General features: G+C 64.7%; 1 protein-coding gene across 4 annotated transcripts in view; it reads left to right on the top strand.

The window, feature by feature from the left end:
• Positions 1-1,870: 1,870 nt before the first annotated feature.
• The window catches only part of NFIC (nuclear factor I C), a 39,421-nt gene continuing 16,788 nt past the window's right edge, over positions 1,871-24,503 (top strand). For 3 of the 4 annotated variants that reach the window (XM_086477489.1, XM_086477490.1, XM_086477488.1), the window contains exons 1-2: positions 1,871-1,993; positions 19,829-20,360. In XM_086477489.1, coding sequence (XP_086333615.1) covers positions 1,964-1,993; positions 19,829-20,360 — 562 coding nt within the window. In that variant the 5' untranslated portion in view covers positions 1,871-1,963. Of the gene's footprint in view, positions 1,994-19,329; positions 19,429-19,825; positions 20,361-24,503 lie in introns of those variants that run through there. The other variant, XM_086477487.1, reaches the window with a different exon arrangement.

Genomic DNA, 24,503 nt, shown 5'->3' with positions numbered 1-24,503 from the left:
GTTCCCGCCGTGCTGGGCTTTATCCACGGCGGAGGGGGGACACGACACACGCAGCGGTTTACTCGCCCCCGCCTCCCTCCGCACCGTGTCGCCCCGGGGGGGGGGGTGGGGAGCGGAGCGGGTCGCGTCGGGCCGGCGAAGTTTGCGCGGAACGGGGCTGGTGCCGCCGCATCCCGCGGGAGTGGAGATGCCCTTAATGCGGGGGGGGGGGTGGGTGGCGGTGGATAAACCCCCCTCCCCTAGGCGGAGGTTGTCTTCTGAGGGCCGGCAAAAGTTGGGAGTGAAAAGGAGTTGTTTGGGGAGAGTGGGGGGAAAAAAAAATTAAAATTAAAAAAAGGCTTTTTTGCCTTTTTTTTTTTTTAATTCTTTGGGGAGAGCGAGGCAGGGCTGGAACCGCGGCCCCGCAACCGGGAGCGGCTGCGAGCGGCCCCGCAGCGCCCGCCCGGGCAGCGGTCCCTGCCTGCATTTCAGGTCACTGCAGGGAGCAATTAAAAAAAAAAAAAAAAAGGAAAAAAATAAAACATATAGACGTGTCTGAAGGGAGGTGAGAGCGGGGCTAAATAAATCGCCAGCCTCGGGAGGCCCGCAGCCCGCCATCCTGCGGGGCTGAAACTCACTTTCACAATTAGGAGCCGGGGATTCCCTTTGTATTTTTTTTTTTGGGGGGTGTTCTTTTTTTTTTTTTCCTTCTTCTGTACGTGGCTCTCGCCCTAGCTCGCTCTCTAATTAGGTTTTATTAAAGCCTGCAGAATTGGTTGGTGGCGGTGGTGTTTCTGGAGTGAAAACTTGCGGTTTGGAGTTTGCCGGACGCAGGGCTCCGCTTGATTTTTTTTTTTTCTTTCTTTCTTTGTGCGTTTGGGGCTGGGGGGGCCCGAGGCTGCCCGTGGTACTCCCCCCCCCTCTCCAGCGTGGAGATGTTCCCGGTCGTTAAATAAGGGCGGAGGGGGGGGGGATAAGCGTCTCTCCGCGGGATGAGCGGGGATGCGGCGGGAGGGAGCGCCGGGTTGGCGGGGCGGCCCCCCCCGGTACCGGGGCTGGGGAGCGTCCCCCGGGGCCGCTGTCCAGAAGTTGCACATGAATCTGCAGGTTTTTTTCTCTCCCTTCTGTTTATTTAAAGAAAAAAAAATAAAATAAATTATAAAAAGAAAAAAAAACCCAAAACAACAAAAAATGGGCGAGCTGGTCCGGCGCTGCCCGGGCCGGGCAGGACCACCGGGGCACGGGGGGACTCGCTGCCCCGCGGAAAGAGGGGGTGGCTTGTCCCCGTGTGTCCCCCCCCCGCTCGCTCCTGCCCCGCAGCGCTTCGGCCCTGCGAGCCAAAGGGGGTTCCTACATCTTTAAATGGGATGTAATATTTTGGGATGGGCTTTTTTCATAACGTCACTTCATTCCTCGCTCCTTTTTTTTTTTTTCTTTCCTTTTTTTTTTTTTTTTCATTTTCTCATTCTTTCTTTCCTCCCTCTCTCCGCTGCCCGTGTCTCGGATGGAGCCGCTTCCCCTCTAACTTCCCCACTGCCCCTGCCTGCAGGCTGGGTGCGGACCCCCCCCAGACCCCCCCCTCCTCACCCCCCCCCCCCCGGGGGCGAAGATGAGCCTTTTGCCTCTTTAAAACGCCCCCCCCCCTCCAAAAACAAACAAACAACAACATTAAAAAAAAAAAAAAAAGCAGCGCTTTATTTTCCAGGGAGGGGGAAAAATTTTGCTTTTTCTTTTTGATTTTTTTTTTTTTGAAGGAGGGGGGGGTGTCTTTTGGAAGTTGGACCTTTTTTATTTCCTCCTCGGCCCCCCCTCTCGTGGGGCCGCCCCCCTCTGCCCGCTTGCCCCCCCCCGGGCCCCGCAGAGCCGCTCCGGAGGAGAGAGAGAGAAAAAACGCCCGGACTGCTCCAGCCTCCGAAATGACTCAGTAACTTTTACGCCTCGAGTCTCAGCCCTGCAATTAGCCACTTTCCCAGCTCGGCTCGGGATGTATTCGTCTCCTCTCTGCCTGACCCAGGTAACCAGCCCCCCCCCCGCGTCCCCCCCCCCCCCCCCAATTTCCCTCCTTTTCGCCGCAACAGACTTTTACAGTTGCAATGCAAAAAAAAAAAAAGAAAGAAAAAGCAAAAAGCAAACCACCCCCCCCCGATAAAAATAATCATAACAGCGGGGTGGGGGGGGCTGCTTGGAGAAGCTGTGTTTCCCCTTTGCTTCCCCCTTCCCTCCGCCTTTTTTTAGGGTTTTTTTTTTGGGGGGGGGTGTTTCTGGTGCTTTTTGGGGGTTTTGCTTTCACTTGGGGCGCGCGCACGGAGTTGGGGGGGGAAGAGGTTGCATTGTGGTTTGGGGTTTGTTGGGGTTTCTTTTTGGGGGGGGGGTTGTTTGGATTTTTTTCGCTGCGCCTGGAGGTGGGTGGTGCGGGGAAGCCGCTGGCTTTGGGGACGCCGTGGGGTCCCCAGTTGGGTTCGGGGAGGTTCGGGGGGGGGCTTGGCGCTGCGGGTTCGGCCTCGGCTGTGCCGCCTCTTGCGTAGCGTGAAACTTTTTCCTCCCCCCCCCCCCCCCCCTTCCACTACCCCGGCTGCACATGATAGAGTGCAAGGAGCAGGGGGGGGCACAGGCTTTTTCTTCAAAATCCTCCAAGTTTGGGACAATTTGCAACTGGGCGCGCCATGCTGCGCTGGCGGGCGAGAGGGCGGTGGGGGTCGTGTATGGCAGGATGGGGGGGGAAAGGGGGGGGCACCCCCTCGGTTTCTGGGGTGAAGGGGCGATGGTAGTCCCTGTCTGCGCGTAGGGGTGTCGAGGGGCAGCCCTGGGCCCTGTGCCCGGGGACGCTGGTGTCACTCCAGGCCACGCCGACGTGGCCCGGTGCTGCGCGGCGGGGTGGCTGTGCCAGGGCCCACGGTGCGGGCAAAGCGGGGCGTCCCCAAAGTCTCCCCCACCCCCCCCGGCAGCCAGTACAGCCACGGGGGGGGGGGGGGGGGGGGGAAGACTTCGTGGGGACCCCCCCACCCTTGCCCGCACCACGACCGCTGCGGCTCTGCCTTTGCTCTGTCCTTATTGATCGCTGATATTTATTTAATTATTGAACAGGCAGCTCCCCCCCCCCCCGGCTCGTAACCTCTTCCCTCCTGGCAGCCACTGCCCGCTCCAAATCCAGCCTCGTGCCGCACCCCGCCAGGGCTCTGCTCTGGGGGGGGGTGGGTGCTGCTGCCAGCCCCCCTCCCTCCCCGTGCCCGCGCTGGGGATTCTCCTGCCAGACCCCATCCCCTGGGCCGGAGCTGCCAGCAGGATCTGGCCCCACCTCGGGGGCTCGGACTCGGCTGCCCAGTGGGGGTTCGGGAGGGGGGTCCCCTCAGCAGCACCGCGGCACCTGCGTCGTGCTGGAGGGCAGCGCGGGGTCCGGCCTCGTGTCTGGCTGTCCCTGGGTGCGGGGCAGCGAGTGAGGCTGGTGATGGCCCGGGCACCACGAGCTCGGGCACCGACACGGGCACCGACACGGGCACCGACACGGGCATGGGTGGGCAGCGGGGAGGCTGCTCGAGTGACCCTGGGGATGGTGCTCCCTGTCGCGTGGTTGACTTGGCAAGAGTCACACCTCAGTTGGTCTTTTTGCTTCTCTATTCTCTTATTCTTTTTTTTTTGTTTTTCTTCTCTTTTTCTCCTTTCTCTTTTTCTCCTTTTCTCCTTTCTTTTCTCTTCTCTTTTTTTCTTTTATTTTTTTCTCTTCTCTTTTTTCTTTTCTCTTTTTTCCTTTCTCTTTTTTTCCTTTCTCTTTTTTTCCTTTCTCTTTTTTTCCTTTCTCTTTTTTTCCTTTCTCTTTTTTTCCTTTCTCTTTTTTTCCTTTCTCTTTTTTTCCTTTCTCTTTTTTTCCTTTCTCTTTTTTTCTTTCTCTTTTTTTCCTTTCTCTTTTTTCCTTTCTTTTTTCCTTTCTCTTTTTTCCTTTCTCTTTTTTCCTTTCTCTTTTTTCCTTTCTCTTTTTTTCCTTTCTCTTTTTTTCCTTTCTCTTTTTTCCTTTCTCTTTTTTCCTTTCTCTTTTTTCCTTTCTCTTTTTTTCCTTTCTCTTTTTTTCCTTTCTCTTTTTTTCCTTTCTCTTTTTTCCTTTCTCTTTTTTCCTTTCTCTTTTTTCCTTTCTCTTTTTTCCTTTCTCTTTTTTCCTTTCTCTTTTTTCCTTTCTTTTTTTCCTTTCTCTTTTTTCCTTTTCTCTCTTTTCTCTCTTTTCTCTCTTTTCTCTCTCTTTTCTCTCTTTTCTCTCTTTTCTCTCTTTTCTCTCTTTTCTCTCTCTTCTCCTTTCTGTCCCTTCTCTCCCACCCCAACTCCATCCTTCCCAGGGGTCCCACCACCTCCCTACCATCCCAGTCTCCAGCCAGTGCTGGGTTGGGAGCGCCCATTGGTGCCAGCTAACAGCGCTGGCTGATGTGGGAAGCTCTGCGGTCACTGGCTGCCCAGGCCGGGGCTGGCAGGAGCCGTTCTGCTCACAACCCCGTGCTGTTCCCAGCGCTTCGCCCAGCCGATGGGGGGGAGCTGGTTTTTCCTCGGCGGATCCCAGCCTCCGCCCCGCCGCCTTCGCGTGGGGAAAGCTCCGGTTTCCCCCCTCGCCTCGCCCTGGCGTAGCCTCAGCTCCAATCCAGCCCCGCTCGGATGGGATCAGACGTCGTCTGCGCCTACCGGATCTGGCCCCCGCACTGCTCCCCCCGCCACCAGCCCAGCCGTTCCCATCCCACCCGCGCGCGGCGGGGAGGCTCGCCCGGGCTCGGGAGCTGCGGCGGGTGATGTGGATACATTGGAACGTGCGCGGGAGCCGCCCTGCCCCGGCCTTCGCGCATCTCCCTGCCGCCACCGCCGGCCCCTCGAGCCTGGCATGGCCACGCGGACCCCGGCTACCGCTCGGGCAGCCGCCCTTCCTCCCGGCCAGAGCTTGTCCAAGCTGGGGCTTGGCAGCCCAGCGGCACCAAAATAGTGCTGGCAAAGGCGTCGTCCGTGACACGCTCCCAGCCGGGGCCTCGACCGAGTCTCCCGTGAGGCAAGGAGGGTGACTTGCTGCCCTCCTCAGCTCTCTGTCCCCTGCTTGGGGACTTCCTCCCGGCTCACCTCTGTCCCCCCTCAGGGACAGGCCGGGAAGTCAAGAGGGAGCTGCCCAGATTAGCAGGGAAGCAGCACCGGCACCGCCACCACGCATGAGGCCTCACCCTGCCTGCAGGGAAGCTGCGGGGGGGGATCCGGCTGCCAGGACTCCGGAATAATCCCAGTGCTGAGCACCCGCCGCTGGCCCCGCACGTGCGTCCCTTGGAGCACGAGGAGCCGGCGGTGTTTCCGGAGCCATAACAGTTATCCCTGGCTCCTGGATATGCAATGGGGTTGGGGGGAAGGGGGATTTGGGATGCTCCTAGGGGACAGACGTACAAATTTTATGACTGGTGATGCTCCTGCAAACCTTTGGCTCGTCTCTGGCACCTCGCAGTCGCCCCGGGGCTCCCTGAGCCCCCCACCCTGATACCCGTAGGCTGGGAGCGAGGTGAGATGGGAGCCGGCCTCAAAGGCAGTTGGAGCGGTGAGAGCCAGGCGTCCCACCGTGGTCCGGCCGGAGACCCCATTGCAGGCCAGGGAGAGGGGAGAGGGTCTCCGGCCGGACCTCGGTGGGACGCCTGGCTCCCACCGCTTCGCTCAGATGCTTCTGTGGAGGCTGGTTTCGGGGCAGAGGCGATGCGCCTGCACTGCCCGACCGAGAGCTGTCGGCCGGGCACGAACCCCTGCGCGTGCCGTAGCCAGCGGCACCCGATCCCGGGGGCATCGGGGAGCAGCCCGGCCAAGTTGGCCTGGCACAAACCTCTGTACCAGCGAATGTCGTCGGCACCCGGGGAAACGGGCACACCGTGGTGCCTGGGGGACAGAGCTGGGCTTCAAGAGGCATTGCGCCACGTGGCCCAGTCGTAGCTGTGTGCCGAGGGGGATCTCGCCTCTCCTCGGCCACCGCCGGTTGGCTTCGCGCATCACCCGGCTGCCACCACTGGCTTGGGCACGTGGCTGTAACGGGGAGCTGCCTGTTGGGCACATCTCATCGGGGCATCCTCTGGCAAACCTCCTTCCCGAAAGCGCTGCGGCTTTTCAGCGAGGGAGGGGAACGCTGGGGCTCACCCCTTCCACCAGTAGCTCCGGCGAACTGGTTTCAAGCCGGGAGCTTGGATCGGCTGCCAAAGGATGGGAGCAGTGAGCCGGGCACGGCGGGGGGAGAGAGAGGGAAGGTTGCAACACACTTTCAATTCTCCCATCTGCTGAGTATTGTTTGGGAAAAACAATGAGGCCGTTCTTTAAATGCAACCTTCGGGAGATCCTCGCTTTGCCCGCGAGGCGCCCGCTGGGCCGTGCCCGCCTGCCCCAGCTGGCCCTGCCCTGCCGCTCGCCCCGGCAGCGCGGCTGAGGACCCCGCTGCGTCTGCCCCATCTGATCTTCAATCCTCACCCAGGAAAAACAGCTCCTGTTTTAAGTGCGGTTGACGAAGCCGAATGGGAGGGCTGGGATGGGTGGCGCGGGGCGGCGGGCAGGATGAGGCCTGCTGTGTGAGATGCCGTCGGGTGAGCACCGAGCGGCCGGGTGGCCGGTGCTCGCGCTGCGCCACTCTCCACCGCATCACCTTGAACTTGGCTGGGGCCTCGCGCAATAAATCAGCCGCCCTCCTCCAGCGCGCCGAGGCACCCGCCGATAATTCACCTTCCTGGGCAGCTCTGCCCCTGCCTGCTCTTCCCTCCCTGCCTGCTCTTCCCTCCCTGCCTGCATTTCTCTCCGTACCGGGGCAGGGAGCAAACCCGCTGCGTGCCCGGCGCTGCAAGCATGCGTGTGCTTTTGCAGCTTGTGGAACAAAGCCCAGCCACCAGCTCGCTGCCCAGCTATCTTGAAGTGAGCGGGGCATAGCTCCCCTTGGTGCTTTTTTATTCCCCCGAGCCCAGATGGGCTGGGGATGGATGCTGGGAGCCGTAGCCTGAGCCTGCTTTGACCCAGTGGGGTTTTTGTCTCCTCTTGCAGGGGTGGCTGCAGCGTGGCCGGTGGAGCGGGGTGTGGACGGGGCAGTGCCGGCGTGGTTGAGGCTCAGTGGGCAGAGGGGCCGTGCCAAGGGCTTGCCGAGCCGGCTGTGCTCCCCTTGGCAAGGCACAGCAAAGAGCGTGGAAGTCGGCTCCCCCGGGTAGCCCCAGCGCGGAGAGCTCGAGAGCTCCGGGGGGGGGGGAAAATTGCCACGGTGGCGGCGAGAGATTTGTCCTGGCCCAGGGCTGCCTGTGGTGGGGAGGGTCTGGAGGTGGGTTTGGCACCCAGAGGGAAAGGGGGAACGATGTCCCCTGCTCTTGGGGGTGATGGAGGCAGGTCCCTGCAAAGCAGGGCTCTCCAGGGCTGGCCGAGGATGGCCCCAGGGACAAGGACAGCTTGCCCTGCTTGCTTGCCAGCTTTCCTTGCCCAGGGCTGCCCACACCAGCCTTCCCCATGCCTGGGCCCTGGACACTTCCCCGCAGCCCGAGGGGTGCCCATCATTGTCCCCCCACCGTCAGTCCAGCGTGGCTGCACCTGTCCTAGGGACAAGCCGAGCCCTGGATGGCCGGGTTGGGGACGGGGATGGGGATGGGGATGGGGAGTGTCCCCGGGGTCCCTTGCTCGAGAAGGAGAAGGAGGGCTGGGGGGGAGGTAAAATCCCTCCCTGCGAGGCTGGCTCGCTGCCTGCCGCCCCCGGCCGTGCTGTGGCCCTTCCTGCTCAAGGATGGTGGTGCCAGCACCAAGCACCGCCGAAGGGGCTGAGTGCTCGTGGGAGGGGGACTGGGCGGCTCCTGTGTCCCCTCCTGGTCCCTGTACCCGAGCCGGGGGGTGCAGGCAGGGCCTCAGGGTGGCAGGGGAGTGATCAGCAGACCTCGGGGATCCGCAGGGCGGGGGTTTCTCCTGTGGCACCTCGGGATGTGCTGGGCAGGGTGGCGAAGGTGATGGGGAGCGGCCGGGGCATCGATGGGTGCTCAGCTCTGCCGGGTCGGGCCAGCACCGCGTGGTATCACTGGTGATGTCCGCCTGGCACGGGTGGGGGCTGCTGGTGGGGCTGAGCCCGAGAGGGGCACAGCCTCGCGGGGGGCCAGAGGCGCCCAGTGCCAAACCCTCGTGGGTTTTGGGAACCCAAGCACTTTTGGGGGTTTTGGATGTACCAAAGTGGCACAGGCAAGAGCCTGAGCTCAGCCTCCCTCCCTGCCCTGGCCAGCTGGGCACCCTGACACAGTGTCACCCTCGGGGAGGGGACCGAGACCCTCGGGATGTGCCAGCTGCAGGGTGGGGATGCACAGGGTCTTCACGGGCATCCCAGGGCCTGGCTCGCACCCGGGCGGGCGGCTGGGCTCGCCATCCGTCACGTCGGCCCTGGGCAGGCATCCCCCGCGGCCGCGCCGCGCTGTGCCAGCTTGGCCGGGACCCAACGCCCTACACCGGCCGCCAAGGCCCGGCGCTTCCCAAGTCCTGGAGAGGAGCTGGGAAAGGATCCCGCGGCCCAGGTGCGGCAGAGCTCACGCGCCGGGGGACCCACGGGCCAGCCCCTGCCAGGGATTGATTTCTCGGTTAAACTCGTCGCTGATTTAAAAGCGCATTAATCCTCCCTTCCCCGGCCAGCAGCCAGCTCTAATCAGCATTTTGGGCAAAATCCCCAGGTCTGGGCTTCAGGCTGCCCGCCGTGGGCATCGCCCTCTCAGCCAGCCCCGCCACGGCACCCTTAGGCAGCAGTGCCTGGCACGGGAATGCAGGATCCGGCCCTTCTGCTGACCCCTCGTCCCTGGGAGTTTGTTTGAGTCTGTGGCCAGGTGGATTTCTTTTTTAAAAAGTGGGGGTTTTATCTTGTTTTTTAAGAAGGCTTTTGCTCTCCTTGCAAAGGGCCCCTGCATTCCCTTCGTGGGGAAACGGTATTTGACCGGCTGTTGTCCAAAAAAAACCCCCAACATGTTTCTGATCACGAAAAACCAAGAAATATTTTTGCTTTCATAGGAAAAAAAAAAAAAAAGAAAAAACGAGCAAGAGAAATGTTGATTTTCCACCCAGACGTTTCCCCTTTCCCCGATCCAGCCCTGAAACGAGAGGCGCCGCCGCTCCCTCCTCACCCCAGGATAATCTCGGGGGCTCACAGTCCCACCAGGAACACGGTGGACCCCACCCAGGACTCCTCCAGGCACCAGCAGCAAGGGTGATGTCAGTGCCAAGCGTGCGCCTCGCTTTCTGCTCAAGCCCCACTTTTCCAGCTTCTCCCACCTTGCGGTGGGCTGCTGGGGAGGATGGAGAGCATCGGTGACCTGCCGGCTCTCCCTGGGAGAGCCACCCATCACCCTGGTTGCTGCAGAGCTCCCTGCTGCCTGCCTGCTAGCGCGCCTCGCCCCGCTACGACGGGCGACGAGGCCGCTTCATCCCACGGTTGCTTTGGAGGAGCTGTGATGTGCTGCATCCCCTCTCCTCTCTCGCCATCCCCCAGCTCCCGCGTGGCGATTCGGGAAAGCGAGCCGGCGCGGGCTGTAATGTGACCCCCGCCACGCTGCGCCGCGAAAAAATCTCCTTCAGTAACCTGTGCGCCAGGACAGGCGAGCGGCGCGGCGGCGTGAATACCAATGAAGCGGCGCGGAGGAAAAGTGCAGAGTAAAGGGTTTTTGGGGATGGAAACGGCATTGCATGAGAGAGAGAGCGGGAGCGCGCCCGCAGCCCGCGCCTTGCCCGCCGGCCCGCGCCGCGTGCGCGCCGGGGCGCGGGCATGTGCGCGGCACACGTGCGGCCCGGGAGGTTGGGGGGCCGCTCGCGACGGTACGGCGGGGCGCCGAGGCCGTGCCGCCCCGGTGAGCGTGAGGGTGGCGGGGGGGGAGGGCAAGGGTGTGTGAAGAAGGGGCGCAGCGTTTTGGGGGGGGGGGGGGGGCTGCCACGGGCAGCACGTCCGCAGGGGCTGAGGCGCTGCCTGCGGCGCAGCGTGGCTCTGGCCGCTGTCTGGCTGCAGGGAACCGCTCTTGTCCCCCGGCGAAGCACGCCGGTGATCAAAGGCGCGGGCGGGGAGGGAGCGGGCCTGTGCAAGCAGCACCCCTGGCTGCGTGCCACCCCACCTTCCCGCTCCGCTCCCCCCCGGGAGTTTGTTAAACAAATTTCTCTAATTGCACAAGCCGAGGAGTTTGTTGGAAAAAAAAAGAAAAAAAGCCGGGGAAATTCCCCTCCTCTGGGCCACCCCTTCCCCACTTCCCCCGGCGCAGGCAGCGGAGAGGGAGCAGGGCCCCCCCCCCCCGTGCCCCCCCCCCCCCAGCTCTGCGGGAGGCTGCGACCCCCCCCCCGACGCCTGCGGGGTGCAGCTGTGGGGTGTCCTCAGGTCACCCCTCGCCATGCGGCGACGTCCCCCGCTCGACCTCCTTGGAGCTGGGTCACCCGTGGCCCCTCGCATCCAGCCCCCAGGGTCGGACCCTGTCACCTCCCATGGTGACAGCCAGCACCGCCGTCTGCCCTTGCCGGCTGGCGTTCTCCATCGCTTGGCTGAGCCCCCCCCCTGGAAACGGCCTTTGCTGGGCAGCCCCGACACCGAATCCCGTCGGATTAGCGAACGTATGGGATAAAAGCCTCGGCTTGGCGGCGGCTCTTTACCGGGAGGGGGGCTGCGGCGACAGCCCTGCCAAGAAGGGAGGCTGCGTGGCCGGGCGCCTGCCCCGGCTCTGGCTGAGGTCACGGCTATAGATAGCCCGGGAGGGCGCAGGGCCGAGGGCAGGATCCGTGCACGCCCTCACCAGCTCCGTTGGGAGCCCTGTGGGCACCCGCTGCCTCGTCGGGGAGGCGCTGCCGGGGTTCTGAGGGGTGCTGGTGGGGGTGTTGGCTGGGCTCGGCCATCACCAGGTGACAAACTGGTGCTGCAGGGTGTGCTTGTGCACCTGCAGGGACGTGCTGCGGCCGGCATGCCCGGCACTGCCGTCCCATCTCCGTCCTTGGCAGCAAGTGAGGTTCTGGCAGCCTGGGGCTCCGTGGCCAACGCGGTGACCGGGGGCGGCTTTCGCTGTTGTTTCCCACCGGGTTTCCTTCCTCAGCTGCTCTCGAGCGAAAGCTGGGCTCGGGCATCCCCGCTGCCAAGGTGCACCCATGGGTGCAAAGCTGCTGGGTCAGAGAATGCGGGGCTGGGGTTCGCCCCCGCCAGCCACCCACCCAGTCTTGGTGCAGCTCAGCTCCCCCCGAAAGGTGGGCGCACGCCCAGGGTGCCCCCGCCAGCCCTATGGGGCCGTGGAGCGCCAGGGTGGCTGGGGAAGGCGTCGTTGATGAAGGCACTAAAAATAGAGTGGGACTGGGATCTTAATGGGACTTTGTGGGAAACCTGGAAACATTTTCTCATCCCCGTAAATGAGTCCAGATGCATTAGCGATGACTGCATCGCATCCTGAGGTACCGCCGGAGGGAACCGGGACGCGCTCACCAGCTTCCTCGCCTTGTGGTGGGGAGTTGGTTGGAGAGGGGAGTCGCCGGCAGCAGCGTCGGGGCCGAGCCAGGGCCTTGCTGTGTCCCGTGTGGGGATGGGGACAGGAGCTGGACGGCCGGAGCTCGCCCGTGGGGAGGACCCTGCCTGCTCAGCCGATCCCTATCGCCGGGTTTCTGTGCCCGGCACCCATGGGTGCGCACGTGGGCGCTTGCGGCTCTACATGCGGCGGGGAGCGTGCGAGCGTACGCGGGCTGGTAACGGCGCTGCAGCCCCCAAACCTGGGGGGCTTTCCAAGGCCCCCCAGGGCCCAGGGTGGGCAGTGGGCAGGGGCTGAGGTGACGCAGGAGGCCCCCCCCCCAGTCCCGGGGCCGGCAGTGCTGGCAGCATTGCACCCTGGTGCACCCCATCGTGGCGTCGAGCTGGCAGGATCTGGCCTGACCGGGGGTTCCCTTCTGCTCCGCTGTGAAGCTGGTGGCTGAGGTATTGGCTCCCAGAGTATCTGGCCCCGCTCGGGGACCTTGGACTCCCCCAGGGGATGGCTTGGGGCCAGCCCAGGCAAGTAGCCCGGGGTGGGTGGCTGGTGGACTCCACATCACGAGGCAGGTTGGCACGGCCATCTCCACGGTATGGCAGTGTCACATAGCGGTTACAGTGGCAGCTCAGAGGCAAGGACAGTCCTGCCATGTGCCTCAGTTTACCTCCAGGTGGGGAACAGCACCCTGCACGGGAGGGGGTGCTCGCCCGCTGCCCCAACCCCAGGTGCTGACTTGTCATGCAGGGGACAAGGGGACCAGCCACAGCCACCAGCCTCCACGCTGGGCACCACTGGAGCCCGGCGTCCCAAACAGAGTCCCTTTGTGCGGGCCAGCCCCCGCTCCTGCCGCTTGGGAGGCATCCAAAACCCTCCCGAAATAGGACCCGGCCGGGCTCAGCCTTTGAATCTCCCCAGGAAGGCTCTGGCTGAGCTGCCGAAAGCGGATGAACCCCCCCCCCCCCCCCCCACTCCCCGCCACGGTAAAGCAGTCCTGTCCTTCAGCGCTCGGAGTGCAGGATCCGGCCATGCTCGGGGCAGTGCTGACCCTTTGGGCACACCCTCGTCTCCCTTTGCTCTCCGGGAGAGCCTGTTGCCGCCCCGTGCCTCAGTTTCCCCATCCCTAGGTGGAGGGTCCTGGCAGGGTGTCCCCAAACCACCCCTCCGGGAGCCTGTGAGATGCTGGAGCGGAGGCTGAACCGTTGGCACCTCGGTGGTGCAGCAAAGGTGATGGGGCTACGGGGGGGCTATGAACTCTTCACCGCCAGGGCCCCGGTAGCGGCCAATCCTCCCGCAAGGTCGCCGGCTCTTCAGCGAAAGGCCGGGGCTATTTTTAACTGGTGACTTGCTCCAACCTGCTGGGGATTGGATTCGCAGTGGGGTGAGCACCACGAACCCATCGTGGCACTCCCCGTCATGGAGTGCAGAGACACCCCTGGTGCCGTCGTCCCCCCTCACCCCTGATGGGCACCCCTGGGGAGGGAGTCGGGGACCCCTCTCTGCACCCCCACACCTTTCCTGGTGCCTGATGGGGGGGGGGGGGGGGGAGGGAAATTAATCCCCCTCGTAAAGGCCAGGATGGAGCAAGCAGGGCTAAAAATATGTTGGGAGGGAAATAAAACCTCCTGCGTCAGGGGCTAAAGCCGGGCTCAGAGCCCCAGCTTGGCCGGGGGGGACTGGTCCGGGCTTCCTCAGTGGTGGGGGGGGATGCTGAGCAGGGGCTGCCTGCTGCCTGCCCTCCCCGGGGAGAACGCGGCGCTGCCAGTCCTGGGGCATCTCCTGCCTCAGTTTCCCTCTGTGCTCCCCAGGGGTGCAAGCTGCCACCGTCCCTGCGTCACATCCCGGCAGCTCCCAGGTTGGGTCCCTGGGGTCTGGGGTGGGCGAAGCGCTGGGTCTCGGGCATCGCTCCAGCCCCGACGCCGTGGTCCCCGCCATGTGCTGGGAGCAGGGCTGGGGGGAACAGGCCACCCCCGGGGCCCCACGCTGATGCAGGGCCGGGCGGAGGAGCTGGCAGCACTGGGGCCTGTTGGCAAAGCTTTTTTTTTTTTCCAGTTCCATAAAACATTTCCCTTCCTTGGAGCCCCAGGGGGGTTTCGGCTGGGAAGCCACGTGGCCCCGGCGTTGCCGGCCACGGGATGCTTCCTGGGGCAATGGGATGTCTCCTTGGCCATGGGCCGGGTCCCCTCCACACTCCCCTTGTGCTGCATGTAGGGGTCTTCCTGGACCCCAGCAGCCACTGGCTTATCCTGCCTCTCCTGCGGGCTGGCCTGGTGGGTGCTGTGCCTCAGTTTCCCCATCTCTGAGGCAGGTGGGGTCACACACCACCCCCCACCCCCCGGGAAGCAGCTGAGCTGTTTGCTCCTAAACTCCGAGGACAGAGACAGCACCTGGGGAAGCTGAGGCACCTGGGGAAGCTGAGGCACCTGGGGAAGCTGAGGCACCTGGGGAAACTGAGGCACCTGGGGAAGCTGAGTGAGTCTGCAGGAAGGCAGTGAATGGCCCCAGGCATTCCCACCTCCAGGTCTCCCTCCCCAGCACCCTCCCGGCTCCTCCACCCACCGGTGCTCGCTGTGCTGCTGCTGGGTACCATCCCCAGGGCATCCTTACCCCTTCCCTGCACCCTGGGCACGTCATTCCCCAGTTTGGGGTACATTTAGCAAAACCGGGGACCAGCAACGCTGGTTGTTGCTGGAGGCGAGGGTGCGTGCGGGCAGACCAGAGGCGAGGCGACGGGCGCGGGGTTGGGGGCACGTACTGTGCCTCTGGAGAAGCCCCCCGCTGCAGCTTCAGCCCACCTGGGCCTCCCCCGGCCGCCGTCTGCCGGCGGAGCTGCCTCCCCGGGGAGGGTTGTGCTGGCTGGCGCGGGCCCAGGCAGCGCTGGCACCTGAGCCCGGGGCTGCAAAGAGAGCTGCTTTTCTTCCTCCTGTTTTTTCCAAAGCAACTGGCAGGTTCGCTGCCTGCCGTGGCCTCCCGTGACCCGCGGCGGTGGCCTCAGCGCGCTCCCCGCGCCCCCGCTCGCAGCCGCACCACCTGCGAGGGCGAGCACCGGCATCGCCTCCCGCCCCGGCACGTAGGCGCAGGCAGGCGGGTACCAGCCTGGTGCAGGGTGCTGACGGCACCCGTGGGGTGGTGGGGACCCGTCTGCTCTGGGGTGGCTCAAAGGACCCAGTTTCGGGGCAGCGCTGGGCGCAGGGAGCTCGGCGAGGGGTCCGGGGCCACCGTGGTCGCAGGCGCATGGTGAGCACTGGTAGCTTTATTAGCCCATCCGCTGTCTCCTGGTCTGATCCTGAGTGGGGCTGAGCATCGAGGCACTAGGTGAAGCATAGGAGCTCCTTTCTGGCCTTGCACCCACCCCGGCTGACCCTCCCGACAGGAGGGAGCATGCTGTGGGTGTGGTGCAGCCCCTACGCAGCCTTGAGCCGTGCAGCGATGCTGGCTGGAGGATTTTGTCGGCTCTGGGGGAAAAAAAAAAAGCCTCTGGGTCTGGGGAGAGGAGCTGCAGGGAGGTTGCACCGTGTCCTGCCTTCACCTCCACCTGTGCCGGCAGCGCCAGCCAGGCTGCCCCGGGCGCTGGTGCTGCATGGCCCGGCACGGGCTGCAAGAGGGGTTTTGCGAACGTGGGTCTTGGTCGTCCCCTGAGCTGCGGGGGACCGTGGCCGCGACAGCCTGTCCTGCCCCATGGGCAGCTCTGGCGTGGGGCTGGGTGTGCGCGGGCAAGGCCAGCACAGCTCGCACCATCCCCGGTTGCTTTGCCGGGAGCTTCAGCTGCCTCCACGCTCCCTCCCACTGCCCCGTGCCTCAGTTTCCCCAACTCCAGCACGGCGGTGCTGCTCTCCAGGGCCAGGGAAGCCTCGTTAGGCTTTGCCGAGCAGGCCGGGAAGCCTGGCCGCGCCGTGCCGGCGAGCAGCAAAAATTATGAATAAGCTCTTGTTAATAAATACTTTATGAAGAATCCAAATAGATTTCCTCCTCTGGAGCAATTATTGTAAAATGGGCTCTAAGACAGCACAGGGCCGGCCCCGGGAAGGGCTGGGTGCTTTTCAGGGCCTAAGTGCCTCCTTCCGTCCCCTCTAATGAGCACTTCCCAATCATTTGCATCTGTCTCGGCAACAGGTCTCATTACCAGGTTAACTTATTACCGAGAGCCTCTTTGGCGAACAGTTATGAAGCGGCTACCGGAGGCTTTGCTGGAGCCGCACGAGAGCGTTTTGTCCATGCCGGGCTTCGGCGAAGGGAAACTGAGGCTGGGGTGAGGAGCAAGTCCCTGCCGTGCCCCTTTCAGGTATGAGGATTTTGGGATTTTCAGGGTTACCAGAATCTCTCTACCTTCGTCCCCCCCCACCGCCGCCGCGCCAAGGCTTCCCATGGGGGCACGGTGCCCAGCGCCAAACTTGCCAGCCCCTGCCCGGGCTCGCGCAGCCGCGGGGAGCGAGACCTGGCAGGAGCGGCGGCCGTGGGAGCCGGCAGCAGTTTGGAGGCGTGCGGCTGGCTGGCAGGGAGGCTGAGCATCCTTTCATAAAATAAACCCTGTGTGGTCCCTGCGGGGCCGGGATGCGGCGAGGTCACCCCGCATCGCTCGCTGCCCGCGGTGGGGATGGCATCCTGCTCCTCGCCGGGGCCAGGGCTGTGCTTGTGGGGAGCAAAACCCGCTGCCGAGGGGACTGACCTCTCCTGTCCCGCTCCTCCTCCTCTGCCCCCCACCCCCCCACCCCCACACCCCCCACCCCACCCCCCCCCCCCGTCGTGAAAACTGCTCGGGAATTTCCTGAGGAAACGTGTTTTTCATTGGAAAATTCAGGCTGTTTCGCCAAGCCCGACCTGTTTGGACAAGGCGCTTGAGCGGAGGATGCTCGGAGGCCCAGCCAGCCCACGCCGTGGTGCCCGGCCACGGTGCCCATGCCTGGTGCTGTGTGGCACAGAGCATCCATCCCCCCGCCGTCCCCAGGGTGGAAGGCACCCGCCGTGGCCGAGCAGCCGGGGTGCAGAGCCCCAGCACCGGCCGTGACGGTGCGAACGGGCAAGAGCACGGGGAGAGGCAGCGCCTTGGCTGTGCCCCGGCCGGCTCCCCGGCACTGCTAAACCCCAGGCTGCCAGAGGAGTTAATCCTGCCACGGCGTACCCAGCTCCACGCAGAGCATCGCTCCTTCCCCTCCCCGCCCGACACCAGGACAGAGCTGGGCTTGACCCATGCCTCAGTTTCCCCCTTGCAGCATCTGGCACAGAAAATCAGTGCTCTACCAGGAAGGGGGGTGCCAGGGGGGGCCCTGTGCTGGGCTTAGCAGCACCCCAATGCAGGCGTGCTCCTCCCCGGGTCGCGGGGCTTTACAAGCCCGGGCTGGATGAGGCCCAAGCACAGGCTCTGCTGCCAGATTCCCATCCGGAAATGCCCCGGGAGCAGCCTCGTCTGGGGTATTGCAGCACGTCTCTGCTTTCCAGCCCTGCAAAGGAAAAACAGCAGGAGAAACACTTAACCAGCCCTTTGCCGGCTCTCCGTGCTGCCGGCTGGGTTCCGAGGGCTGGTGGGGATCGGGGACGGGGACAGAGGGAAAGCTCATCCCTGCTTTTGCTTTCCGAAGCGGAGCTGGGCGTGAAGCTGGCCAGTGGCAGCCAGGGCAGCGTGCCCGGCAGAGGGGCTCACTGGCTGCACGGTGCCAGTGGCGTGGCAGGGATACAGGGCACGGGGAAGGTCCCCAAGTCCAGTGCTTGTCCCCTCAGCACCCAGCTGCAGCCGTCCCACCCCGTCCGACCGGCTGTCCCGGTGCCCCCTGGCCACCCTCGCCTGGCCCCGCTAAAGCGGCTTAACTCTGGCATCTCGGCGCGGGATAAGCCGGGCGGGAGGGAAAGTTGGCGAGGGGTTGATTGGCTTTCGGTGCAGCTCCGGACCCACCGTAATCCCTGGAAGCGGCGGGGGGGGGCAAGATGGCTTCGGGGGCACCAAGGGTCATAGGGGATTCTGCGTACAGCGGGTTTTTGGGGGGTCCCAGACGTGGGTCCCAGTGGGATCTGAACATCCTCGGCACCGTGGTGAGGGAGGGCAAAGCCAGCGCCTGTTCAGAGCCCCGCAGAAACCGGGCCTCGCGCTCGCTGCCCCGCGGCAGGGCACCGAGCATCCCTCGGCCCTCGCAGCCAGGGTGAGCGGCACCCAAGGGTGCTCCTTCCCCTGACGGGCATAACCTGGTTCTTGCCCGATTGCGCTGCAGTGGTGCCCGGGGTGGCACTGCCCAGCGGGATGGCAGGGACGGGGAACGATGGCACGGTGCCCCCCGCCCTTCCCAGCCCTGCGGCCAGCCCTGCCGCCGGCTGCCTGGGGAGGCTGGCGGGGCTGGGGGGATGGCAGCAATTTGTAGGGCTCGTCTGAATAACCGGCCACCAAGGAAGATCAGCCGCCCACCGCCCCGGCCAAGTATTGTTTTTGGAACTCGCTGCTGCTTTTTTCGGCTCCTGTCTTACTTTTCTTTGACCTTCTTCCCTGATTTAAGACACATGCCCAGCCCTTGCCCAGCTGCGCTGAATTAGCGGCTGCTGCTGGGGAGGGAACCAGACCCCGCGGCCGCACGGGGCTGCAGCCACTCCAGGAGCAGCTGGCGGGGACGAGTCTACCAGGCAGGGCTGGGTTCCCCTGGCAGGATGAGTCCCCCACGCAGGGCTGGGTCCCCAGGGTGAGGATGGGTCCCCCAGCAGGGTTGGGTCACCATGGGTGGGTTCGCCAGCGAGGGTGGGTCCCACGGGGTCACAACTGTGGTGAAGCTGGGGCTGTGTCGGGGTGATGGGTCTGTGCTTGGGGGGACTTTTGGGGGGTCAGTGGGGTTGTGCTGGTGGTTATTGGCGTCTGTGCCGGGTTCAAGGGGCGGTAGGGTCTGTGCTGGGATGTCTGTGGCAGGTCACAGCAGGGTCTGTGCGGGGGACACTGGTCCAGGGGACACCAGGGGCTGTGCTGAGGGACCTGCGCTGGCTGTTAGCAGGGTTTGTGGCGGGGGATCGGGTTTGGGGTTTCGTTGGGACTGTGCAGGGGCTGGTTTGGGGTTAATGGGGTCTGCACTGGACTTGGGGCCGTGTGGGAGTTCGCGGGGTCTGTATGGGGCCGGTCCCTGCTGGGAGCCTGCTTCGGGGGACACTGTTCCCTCCAAGCAGGGTCACATTGGGACACGGCTGCTTCGGCCCAGGAGTGCCATCGCTGCCCTGGGCTGAGTGGGGCCAGCTGCCATCTCCAGAGCTGCTCTGCCACTCCTGGGGCTACGTCCTTCCCCCGGCTCCTGCACCTCCTGGGTCCCTCCCCGGAGCAGCGCCTGCCCTTGGCACCCTCCCCGCTGGGAGGGTAACCCAAACCCGGTCACGACCCTGCAAACCAGGGCTGCGGCACGGTGATGGCAGCTGCCACCAGCCACCCTCCCACCCGGCCCTGGCAGCCTGTGGTGGGTCTCAGGCGCCAAGCTGGGCTCCTTCCTCCTCCACATCATCACCCGTCATGAGGGACCCTGAGGGCCAAATCCTGCCCTCAGGGACCAGCTTGCTGCCGCCCTGGCCACGTACGGGAATGCTTGGCCCTCTCCCTGCCATTTTCCAAGCCGTGCCACTCCCCACTGGGATGGGTCCTGACACCTCTCCATCCCACGGGGGGGTTGTGGGCCCCCCCCAGCCAAGAAGCACTGATTTTCCGGACTGGGGGAAAAAAAAATATGGGATGCGGGAAGGAGATACATTTTCCTTGTTTTCTTTTGGGGCCAAACTCGTCCAGCAGTGCTTGCCAAATGGAAAAAGGCAGTCAGAGCATGCCTTGTGCATCGGGATGGGTACCAGACGCTGGGCTGGCTGCAACTGGGGCAAACTGGGGGAGTTTCCCACTGGTCTGAAGGGAGTGGAGAGGTCCAAGGCACCCGCAGCCTGTGCGGGAGCACCCAGGATGCTGGGGGTGTGGGGGACCCGTCCCTTGGGTGTTGTGGTCTGGCAGTGCCTGGCACTGGCACAGCAGCTCCGGCGGACGCGATGTCAGGCGGGATTTCTGCACCCATCGGGAGCAGATCCTGGCATGCATGGGTGGGAAGGGGAGAGGGTCCGGGTGCTGCCGAGGTGGCGTTCCTTGCACGAGTGCCTGCCCCTCCGTGGCACCGCTGCCAGCTCTGGTATACCCCAGCCACCCCCTGGGAAGTTTTTGGCCAGGGGGAACTGCAGCCAGTGGGATTTACGGGGGGCAGCCGGGACCGAGAGGATCCTGCTGTGGGGAGGCGTTCCCCATCCCTGGCCAGCATGTGCCTCTGCCACAGCTCTTCCTCCTGGTTGCTCTGGGATGCGGCCCAGCGGGGATGTCCCCAAAGGGTCCCTGTGGGCTCTGCAGCTGTCCCGGGGTGGGTTTGGAGGGGGGGCTCAGCTGGGAGTGACCGCCTGTCCCTCTGCTCCCGCAGGATGAGTTCCACCCCTTCATCGAGGCGCTGCTCCCCCACGTCCGGGCCTTCGCCTACACCTGGTTCAACCTCCAGGCCCGCAAGCGCAAGTACTTCAAGAAGCACGAGAAGAGGATGACGAAGGATGAGGAGAGGGCGGTGAAGGACGAGCTGCTGAGCGAGAAGCCGGAGGTGAAGCAGAAATGGGCCTCGCGCCTCCTGGCCAAGCTGCGCAAGGACATCCGGCCCGAGTGCCGCGAGGACTTCGTGCTCTCCATCACGGGCAAGAAGCCCTCGTGCTGCGTCCTCTCCAACCCCGACCAGAAGGGGAAGATGCGCCGCATCGACTGCCTGCGGCAGGCGGACAAGGTGTGGCGGCTGGACCTGGTCATGGTCATCCTCTTCAAAGGGATCCCGCTGGAGAGCACCGACGGCGAGCGCCTGGTCAAATCGGGCCAGTGCACCAACCCCATCCTCTGCGTCCAGCCCCACCACATCAGCGTCTCCGTCAAGGAGCTCGACCTCTACCTGGCTTACTTCGTCCGCGAGAGAGGTGGGTGCTCGTCCGCCTGCAGGTTGGAGCCAGGATGTGTCCCCACCAGAGCCAGCTCCCTGGGTGGGTGGGGGTTGTTGTTCCAGCTTTCCCGTTGTCCCCCCTGATGGTCCATCCCATCCCCAGCTCCGTCTCAGACCCATTGCAGACCTTGCAAAGAGGAGCCCAGTGCTCCCCTCTCCAAACTGCTGCCTGAGTGGCTGTCCCCCACCCTGCCCACGCAGTGCCTGTGCTCCAGCCGGGACAGATCCTGGCTGCCCTAGGGGGCACGCACCAGGGAGGGGAGGAGGCGAGTGGTCCCAAAAGATGCTGCTGGCTCTGGGCATCCCCAGATGGGGGGTCTTGGGGGGAGTTTAACCCCGCATCCCACGCCTGCATGATGCGGCTGCCTGTGCTGGCAGCCTGGTGAGGAGCGGGTGGGCGGCGTGGGCAGGGAAGGGACAGCCTGTTCCCAGCGCATCCCCCACAGGTTGGAGCTGGGAGCGGTCCAGCAGGGCTCAGTTTGCCGTGGGCTGCGGTCCCAGCCCCTCGCCCAGCGGGTGACTGAAGAGGGGACAGGACTGGCTGGCGGTAGCGATAACACCGGTGTGGCGTTAGACAGCCTCCTGGCACAGACACCCTCCCGGCAGCTGGGGTCCCCAACATCCTCCAGCACCCCCGGGAGGGTGAGGAGCCCTGGGGAGATGCTGCGTGATCCCTGTGGGCGAGGACAGGGCTTGGTGTCACAGGGATGATGTGTGGGGGGGGGGGGGGGTCTGTGACATGCAGCGCCGAGGGGTAGGCAAGAGGCTTATGGACCCCCACAGCCAGGCCACGCTGCCCAGGTTGGTGGGGACCAGGACATCGGTCCCCTCCTGGCAGCAACCCCGGGCCCACACCCACAGCACTGGGTGATGCACCCCCAGCCGTGCCCCCCAGCCCCATTAGCTCATCCCCATCAACACCAGTGCGGGGGGAGCAGGGGGCTGGGTGGCTTCTTGCCCAGCACTGGCCAGGGCCCAGGGATGGATAGTGACACCACGGAGGGCACCGTGGTGCCGGCAGTCCCGACAAAAGGAGTGCCAGCACCATGAATCATGGTGGGCATGGAGAGCTCTGCCCTTGCCCAGCCAGCAGTGGGACACACTGGGTGTCACTGGGGAAACTGAGGCACGGGAGGCATGCGAGCCAGGTAGCTGCATGTCCTGAGCAGGGTGCTGGGGGACACGGCCAAGCCCTCGTGGCTTTGGGGAAAAGCAAGGCACAGCCTCTGCCAGTGTGTAGATGGGGACAGATCCTGCCCCAGGGCCTAGGTGGGACCCTGGGCAGGTGGGGGGCACGGGCCATCCGGAGTGGGGTGCATGTGTGCCATTGCACACACGTAGGCTGCCAGGACCCACCTGCCCAGTCGCATCTCCCAGTGTGTGCGCACGCGTGGTGCTGGCGTCGTATCCCCGTGCCCGTGGCTCGCCCGCGCGGGGGCAGGATGGGGCCCAACAGGGCCTGGCGCCACCATTTCCCAGCGGTGCACTGGGAATGGTGGGTGCTATGCTGGGGACTGGGAGGCCCTGGGTGCTGGCTGGGGTGGGGGCATGGGTGCCCTGTGCAGGATGGGGCGGTGGTAGGGGGCGTGTTGTGTACGGGTCTGAGACGTGGCCGTGCTGGGCTGAACTGGGATGGGGTAGCAGGCTTGACTGGGGTGCTGCATGCTGCGCTGGGGGCACCCCATACTGGCTTGGATGGAGGCGCTGCATACTGGGCTGGACTGGGGGCACCCTGCACTGGCTTGGCTGGAGGTATAGTGTCACACTGGGCTGGGGGTACTCTAGACTGGGCTGCACTGGGAGCACCCCTACGCCAGACTGGAGCCGTGATGGGGTCCGCTATACCGCTTGACGTGCAGCGTTGGGGTGCCCGTGCTGGTGGGTCCCCTGGCCGTGCCACAGCCAGCGGGTGTCCCCGGGGAGGTGGCTGCCCCTCTGCCGCCCCCCCCGCCCCCCCCCCGCTCGCCCCCGCCGGCGACCTTGACCCCGGCGTCTGGGTCCCCAGCAGCCGCAGTCACCTGACTGTCTAATTGGGAACACAGCGGCTGTAAATACTCTCTGATAAGGCCTGGCAGCCTCTCACTTTCCCTGTTAAGGTCGCTCTGTGCCCCGGTTAAGGGGGACCAGGATGGGCCGGCGGCACCAGCTGCACCGGGGATGGGACCCCCACGGGGTGCTGCAGGGTGCTGGGTGCTGCGGTGGGGCGGGTGCTCGCCATTGCCCCAGCCCCAGCCCGCAGCAGGAGTGTTTTTGTAGGGCCGTGGCTAGCGAGGGGTTATCCAGCTTGCCGCATCGGTGGGGAAACTGAGGCAAGGAGGAGGTTTGGGGCAGTTGCTGCACCAGTGGCGACCTGCTGCTGCACGGCCAGGCCAGTGCGATGGCTCTGCTGGGGGGTGCTGGGTGTCCCCACACCCTCGCGCGCTCGCTGGCCTCCTCCAGCACGCTGCCTGCTCGCTCCCGCACGCTTCGCCCCCGCCCCAACTCTGCAGCATCCCCAGCCCCAAAGGGGCTGAGGGGTGAGCGGGAGGAGGCTGGGGGGGGGATCTCGCCGGCTCTGGCCCCCCATTATCAGGCTGGAGCACGTGGGCTCTTGGCTCTCCCTCGCCTACGCCAGCCCATTTTGCTGGGCTCAGCACAATTTCCCAGCCGCTGCTCTGGCAACGCCGGGGAGGGGAGGCGGTGGAGGAGCCCCCCCCCCCGGCCCTGCTCTCCCCACCCAGGGTTGGGGGCAGCCTGGGGGGGGGCGGGGGGGCTCTGGCTCCTGGTCTCCCCCACCCCAGGCTGATGCCAAGGGCCAGCTCTGCCTCTCGGCAGTTTCTTGCCCCTTATCCCTCTGCCTGGCTTTCCGTGCCCCTGGGTGCACATGGGGAAACTGAGGCATGAGCGATGCTGGGCTCAGGGCAGGGGGCTGTCCCAGCCACGCTGCTCCTGGAGGGGTTGCTGCCGTGGAGTGAAGGGGGGTGCCGGATGCCTGGATCTGCTCCCGTGCTCAGCAATGCAGCGCCAGCCCCTGGTGCACCCTGCCCTGCACCCGCCGCCCCCAGTATGGCTGTGGGCAGGATGGGAGCAGGGCTGGGAGCAGGGCTGGGAGCAGGGCTGGGAGCAGGGCTGGGTGCTGGATGGGAGCAGGGCTGGGTGCAGGATGGGAGCAGGGCTGGGAGCAGGGCTGGGAGCAGGGCTGGGTGCAGGATGGGAGCAGGGCTGGGTGCAGGGCTGGGTGCTGGATGGGAGCAGGGCTGGGTGCAGGATGGGAGCAGGGCTGGGAGCAGGGCTGGGTGCAGGATGGGAGCAGGGCTGGGTGCAGGGCTGGGTGCTGGATGTGAGCAGGGCTGGGTGCAGGATGGGAGCAGGGCTGGGTGCAGGATGGGAGCAGGGCTGGGTGCAGGATGGGAGCAGGGCTGGGAGCAGGGCTGGGTGCAGGATGGGAGCAGGGCTGGGTGCAGGGCTGGGTGCTGGATGGGAGCAGGGCTGGGTGCAGGATGGGAGCAGGGCTGGGTGCAGGGCTGGGTGCTGGATGTGAGCAGGGCTGGGTGCAGGGCTGGGCTGTGCACACCGCAGTGGGGGAGGGGATGGCGCTGCAGCCCAGAGCTGGGTGTGCAGCGGGTGGGGGGGGGGGGCGGGGGGGGCTGGGGGGGGGGGGGAGCTCGGAGGTCGCTGGTGAAAGTCAAAAGCATTGCAGTAAAATGGTAATCAATCTCCCCAGTCGATGGTGCCAGGACCTTCGAAGCATTACAGAGAGATTCCTCCCAGCAGCTCCCGACGGCAGCAGCCAGTCGGGGGTGGGGGGGGCCGATGCCCCCCCACACACACCCTCACCACAGTGCTCCCCACCTCCGTGGACCCCCCCCTCCCTGTTCACTCACCCGTGTGCCTTCCATCCCTGCATCCCCATCCTTATGCACCCAGCCCTGCATCCCACATCCCTGAACTCCCATCCTGGCACCCCCTGTCCTTGCATCCCCAACCCAGCACCCCTCCTTCCTGGACCCCCATCCTGGCACCCCCCCATCCCTGGATGCTCCTCCTCGTGCTCCCATCCCTGCATTCTCATCCTGGTACCACCCCCCCCCCCCCAATCCCTGGACCCCATCCCAGCCAGGCCCCAGGATCTGGGAGGGGA

This window comes from Leptosomus discolor, chromosome 24 (assembly GCF_034619465.1).
Source record: "Leptosomus discolor isolate bLepDis1 chromosome 24, bLepDis1.hap2, whole genome shotgun sequence".
In the NCBI taxonomy this organism is placed as follows: domain Eukaryota; kingdom Metazoa; phylum Chordata; class Aves; order Leptosomiformes; family Leptosomidae; genus Leptosomus; species Leptosomus discolor.
This window is presented reverse-complemented; position numbering and strand designations above follow the sequence as displayed.